General features: G+C 41.3%; 1 protein-coding gene across 3 annotated transcripts in view; it reads left to right on the top strand.

The window, feature by feature from the left end:
- The first annotated feature begins 3,276 nt into the window (after window positions 1–3,276).
- GATB (glutamyl-tRNA amidotransferase subunit B) overlaps window positions 3,277–6,233 on the top strand; it is a 95,034-nt gene continuing 92,077 nt past the window's right edge. For all 3 annotated transcript variants that reach the window (XM_027597678.2, XM_027597675.2, XM_027597677.2), the window contains exons 1-2: window positions 3,277–3,490; window positions 5,421–5,571. In XM_027597678.2, the coding sequence (XP_027453479.1) occupies window positions 3,315–3,490; window positions 5,421–5,571 (327 nt within the window). In that variant the 5' untranslated portion in view covers window positions 3,277–3,314. The remainder of the gene's footprint in view (window positions 3,491–5,420; window positions 5,572–6,233) is intronic.

Here is a 6,233-nt window from a genome sequence, read left to right as displayed (position 1 = left end):
ACAGAGGAACTCCAGGGGCACCTGGGTGGCTCAGTAAGTTAAGCATCTGACTCTTGATTTGGCCTCAGGTCATGATGTCGGGGTCCTGTGATTGAGCCCGGTGTCCGGCACCATGTTCAGCAGGGAGTCCGCTTGGGGCTGTCATCCTCTCCCTCTCCCTCTACAACCCCTCCCCCGCAAATAAATAAATAAATCTTAAAAAGGGGTGGGGAATACCACATCCAGCTCTATTAGACAACAAGGGACATTTTGTTTATTAGTCTGCTTAACGTCTTTAAAGCACTGTCTTCGTTTCCACAGGAAAAAGTAGTTAATCAAAGAATAACCACTTAAATTTGGGGTGATGATTTGTGTTCAGAAATCAATGTGTTTATACAGATACCTGGGGATTTTGAGTCAAACCCAGGGGTAAGCTGGTCTGTCTGATCCAAGTCTGACATTCAAAGACTCTTTGAAGAATACTAACAAAATCAAGCATGTTATTTTAGACATGCTTGCTAACTATTGCCATTTATAAGTAACAACTTGAAATTCTATTCTGGCTTACATATCTTTTTAAAAACTTGTTCTAAATTTATTTGTACTGTGTCAATTATGTGAATAAAATAAGAGCTGAGAACCTCTCCTTAAGAGAATGTTTTTGCTGGAAACCTTGTCCTGCTACCTTCTGAGCTTCTTGAAAATGAAAATCTCTGTGTCTTCCAGATGACAGCCACCTTTTTGGTGGAACCAAAATAGCTCTCTCAGCTAGAGCGCTGTCAGTAAGAGTTCTGACAGATATCAGATTTGGCATGCAGGAGGAAAGTGAGACATGGTCCCATGGTAGGAGGTTGGGTGGGAGCACCTGACTAGCTAAGGGAGCAAGGCAGGAGGAGTGCTTGGAAAACAGTGCCTTCCTAGACACCAAACCATGCATGAGGACACCAATGGGCATTTCTGGAAATGACAGATAATTTGGGGGGAGAAGAGAAGCCATTAGCTCTTGTGGGATTTTGAAAGGGCTACGTAATATGCATCAAGCTAGAAGGTTTCCATTTGTGAAAGGAATCAAATACATTTACATGCAGAGGATTTTCTCTCCCTCTAGTGGTAGGGTAGGAGCCTTTGAAGTGATACGCTATCACTGCATAATACTGCTTCATAAAGAAAGATGTGCATTTTGTCCATAAAATGAGGATTTTCATTAGGTATGCTGCTCTCTCTCTCATGGTGGTTTTCAAAACATCCCAACACTTCATGGGAATGAAATGCCTCCTGACGATGCTGATTACCAGTGGTAAGGTAGCAAAGATCTCCCTCCCCTTTTGGCTAAAGGCTGCCTGTGCTCACTTCCGAGACATGGGATTCCCCTTTCCTCTGCAGTCCTATCAAAGATGGAACCATGCTGTGATCAGAGGCAACTTTCCTGACCCCCAGTCTGGGCCAGAAAAACCTGAGGAGCTAAATGAGAAAGAGAAAGCAAACTTACCTAAGTAATGGTGGGAAATATGGAAACTCAGAGGAGAGATACTAATACAGAATCTCAAGAGTGATCTGAACTTGATATAAAGGTCAATAATTAGCAATGAATTTTGAAACAAATCTCTACCTTTACTTTGCAGGCTCTGTCATTTCTCTCATTTTCATTTGTGGTCATGTGAAAATACTTCTGGTGTAGCAACTTGGATCAATGACAGTGGATGAAAAAACAGAAAAGTTGGAAAAAGTAAATAATGACATTTTAAGGAGAATAAGGAAAATTGCCTCCATCGAGGGATTAAACTGCATAAAATATCGTAATTGTACAAGAGTATTGCTGGAAATAGATCATAGGTTACAGCTGTCTAATCAATAGGTTATTGATTGATCAATAATTGAAAATCTACCAATGAGAAGTATACAGAGTCTGCAGCTTTTTCCGTGCTCCATACTCAAAGTTAGGCATCAATGATGCCTCCTTGACTTCTCCTCTTGTGTGTATCCAAGGCAACCAAATTCATGCTTTCCTGAAACCTATTTCTTTTCTAGTTTCTTTATCTCAGTGAATAACTCCACCAGCCATCAATTTGCACAAGCCAGAAATTCAGGAGTTACTTGACCCCACCAAGTCTATCACCATCATATTCAATCCATCACCAAGTCCTTCAGTCTTACCTCCTAAATCTCTCTCACATAGGTCAATTTCTCTTTGCCTCCACCACCACACAATTTCATCACCTCCCTCCTAAGCAACTACTACTCTAAGGGTGTCCACTCTGTTCTTTGTCAAACACATTCTCCACACTGCACTACTTCATCCAACAAATATTTTTAAGGGGCCTACTTTGTACCATGATAATACTTGGTTGAATAAGACAAATTCCCCATTCTCAAGGAGCTTGTGGAGACAGAAGATAAACATCAGTCATAAGCATAATATGGAGAAGCAAAATAGGGTGCTAAAATAGAGAACGGCTGAACGACTATTCTAAATTGTGTGCTCAAATACATCAATGGGAGTTTCAGAAGGGTTTGAGTTTCAAAGCGGGAAAATAAGTCTGTTGGGATGATGGCATCTGCTATCAAGGCTTTTGCATGTAAGGAAAAGTGTTTCAAACACTGAGCAAGTACAAAAAGGAAAATAAGTTAAAATGTACCTTAAGGTACAATCTAGGTCTGTTTGTCTCCAAGCACCTCTGCTTAAATACAGCACTTAACCACCTACATGAAAGTGTCCTATTTTTGTAACTTTTCTGTATGTCTCTCCCAACAATGCTTACATTCCACGAGAATAGTGGCCATAAATGTCTGGCTCACTCGTCAGTGCCTAAGAACTATGCCTGGCATGTAGTAGGCATGCAAATAAGTATTTGTTACATTAATGCACAAATTAGTGTGTGAACTGGCAGAGTAAACAGAAAATAACTGAGTGGACTTGGAGGTTCGGAAGTTTTCCCAGAGATGTCAAGTTCATTTACTTCGGCTGGAAAGGTTAACCGAGGTATAAAATCCCGGCCAGGTTTCTCGGCTTTGGATCTCCGCACCACCTGTTCTCGCTCAAACTCATCCACACGCGCCCCACCACAAACCTCCCCAACTCCCCGCTAGGAGGAGTCACACCTCCCGACCCAGAAGCCCTCCCACCCTCTCCTCTATTTCTCCTTCCCTCCGCTCCCCGCCAGCGTTCCGGCAGCCTTAGAGTCGCAATGCTCACCGGGAATAGTAGTCTTCCGGTGTGAGCCTAATAAGTTTTATTGGGTTTTTTTGTTTTTTTTTTTTTTTTTTAGAACTACGCTTCCCAGAGAGCCTTGCGGAAGAAGGAGACTGTATCACCTGACCAGGACCCTGGCGGGGCAATGGCGGCGCTCGTGGTGCGTTTGTCCTGTCTTGGAAAGCGTTGGGTTTTAGCCTGCATTGACGGCGGTTCTCGCCACGGAAGAGGGGCTGCGATTGGGCTCACGTCCAGGAGGAAAAGGGGACAGAGCTCCGTGGCTCAGCAGCCCCTCATCGCCGTCCAGAAGTCAAGGAAAGGGTATACTATTTCATACCATTAATACCCATTTAAGCGTGAGGTGGAACTGCGGGACTGGGAAGGTGGTGATGGCCACTACAGCCCAGCTTCAGTCCAGACGTTTCGATGAGCCGGGGCGGGGGTTGGTGGGGGAGGATGGTGAGGTTGGGCTGTAACTTTCAGCGCTGGAACCTAAATGAAAGCACAAAACTAGCTCTCTGTCAGCCCCACCTCCACACATAAAACACTCTTCAAATAGGTAGGCATATATGGGGAATTCTCGAGTGTAAAATCGCAGGTCTTTTCTTGAATGTAAAACTACACACACAGAAAAGTGGGTTAAGTCACCTTACTAATAGCACTAGGGGTCGGTGGCACCAGAAAGCAGGATCTTATTTAGCTGACATTTATTTAGCGCTACTATGGGACAGCAGTGTTCTTAAAGTAGAAGGGGAGCCTTTATCTACGAGCTCAGGATGGTGGTGGCTTAATGTCATTACTCCGAAAACACTGTCTGTGGAGGCGTTTCGTGTTGAACGTGTTTCTAGACCTAGGAGGATGCAGTCAATACAAGAGATCTTCCCTCTGATTAAAGTTTGGCTTATTTTGTTAGATATCCTCTAAACAGCTGTTTATACTTTATAAGACTTACATAGTTTCTTTTTAAATACAGAAACAGAAGGCACGTGTTTAGTAATCACTAGCCTTTGAGATAGTTAAGTTGGCATTATTTTTGCTTTTCTGTTGGAGCAACAGAGGGAAAATGTCCAGAAGCATTCAGCTTCTATTCCTTTCATAAATTAGATCGTCTGACTGTAAAGTATTTTTTTCTCTCATGTAATGAAACTGCAAAAATAGTTTTGAGTGATGTTTTAGTGAATGCAGAATTTCTGATGAGTTCTTCATTTATTTCCTCTCAATTGCCGGCGGTGCTTCCAAACTTTAAAAAGAAGGAATTAATCTTCTCACGGTACTATAGATATAGAACTTCATGTGTTGAAATATTGGGGACAAAACCCAGTACATGTAAACAAAAATCTAGATTATACAGAAAATTGCTTGGGAGAAGAGCAGGATAGGAACAAGGTATAGAGGGAGTGTGTGTAAACAGGCATGGTCCAGGATATACGGTTTCAGAAGGAATAAGCACACTTACACGAACCTAGAGAGACCTGTGTGTTCATACAGACCCAGCAGAGTAGGAGAGGTTATTATAGGATTTAACAACTTCTTAGATTTGATAGCAATCAAGCATAAACAGAGGAACCTGAAACTATAGGGAATTGAAAGTGATTTGGGGGACCAAAAAAAAAAAAAGCCGCATCTGATGGTTTAATGTTTTCATTTGCCCAAAATCTCAGGAAGAGTATGATTAGTGATGATCTGTTATATCTGTGTCACTCTGATCATTTTTTTGCAAGCCATTGTTCTGAGTTCAAAACATGACAGAGAATTTCCCTTCCTTTTTAAATAAGATATACAGCTATTCACCATTATTTCTCTACTAATAGAAACATGATGTTTTTGTTAATTCTAAAAATGTTTGCAAGGTAAGCTTTCATTTACTGAGTTATTAACTGATAAAGGACAGTTAATCTAGAAAATACTGCTTTTCACTGGAGTCAACCAAGCAGACGTCATCTGATAGCCATTTCTAAATTGTTTCAAGATGCCATATTTTTCCTTCATCACCTTCCTCTTTGTACAGTGAACTCTTCCTATGTACCGTGTTGTAAATGAATTTCATTTTGCTGGTCTTGTAGATGTTCATCATGAATTGCTTTTGATTCAGTCATTGATACAATATGGCATATTTTTAAATGTAAGAATCTGAAATCTATTTTAAGTTAAAAACACAAATAGCAAATTACCATGTGTGGTTTAGGGTCGTAGAAATTCATGCATAGTGATGGATCTAACTACTTCTTAATGATTCTTTCTTTCTCTTTAGTGAACGCGAGTGGGCAGCTGTGGTAGGTTTGGAAATTCATGCCCAGATCTCTTCCAACTCTAAACTCTTCTCTGGATCTCAAGTCCACTTTGCAGCACCTCCAAATTCTTTGGTATCTTTTTTTGATGCATCTCTGCCTGGAACTCTGCCGGTAAGGTTTTTATTTAATCATATTTTCATTAAAAAATGTTTCTCTTTTATTGGACATAGATGTTGGTTTCCTTGTTTTCACAGCTTGGCACAACTCTTTTTTTTTTTTATTTTTTATTGTTATGTTAATCACCATATATTACATCATTAGTTTTTGATGTAGTGTTCCACGATTCATTGTTTATGCATACACCCAGTGCTCCACGCAGAATGTGCCCTCTTTAATACCCATCACCAGGCTAACCCATCCCCCTACCCTCCTCCCCTCTAGAACCCTCAGTTTGTTTTTCAGAGTCCATCGTCTCTCATGGTTCGTCTCCCCCTCTGACTTACTCCCCTTCATTCTTCCCCTCCTGCTATCTTCTTTTTCTTTTTTCTTAACATATGTTGCATTATTTGTTTCAGAAGTACAGATCTGTGATTCAACAGTCTTGCACAATTCACAGCGCTCACCATAGCACATACCCTCCCCAATGTCTATCGCCCAGCCACCCCCTCCCTCCCACCCCCCCCCACTCCAGCAACCCTCAGTTTGTTTCCTGACATTAAGAATTCCTCATATCAGTGAGGTCATATGATACATGTCTTTCTCTGATTGACTTATTTCACTCAGCATAACACCCTCCAGTTCCTTCCACATCGTTGCAAATGGCAAGATCTCAT

This window comes from Zalophus californianus, chromosome 2 (assembly GCF_009762305.2).
Source record: "Zalophus californianus isolate mZalCal1 chromosome 2, mZalCal1.pri.v2, whole genome shotgun sequence".
Taxonomy (NCBI): domain Eukaryota; kingdom Metazoa; phylum Chordata; class Mammalia; order Carnivora; family Otariidae; genus Zalophus; species Zalophus californianus.
This window is presented reverse-complemented; position numbering and strand designations above follow the sequence as displayed.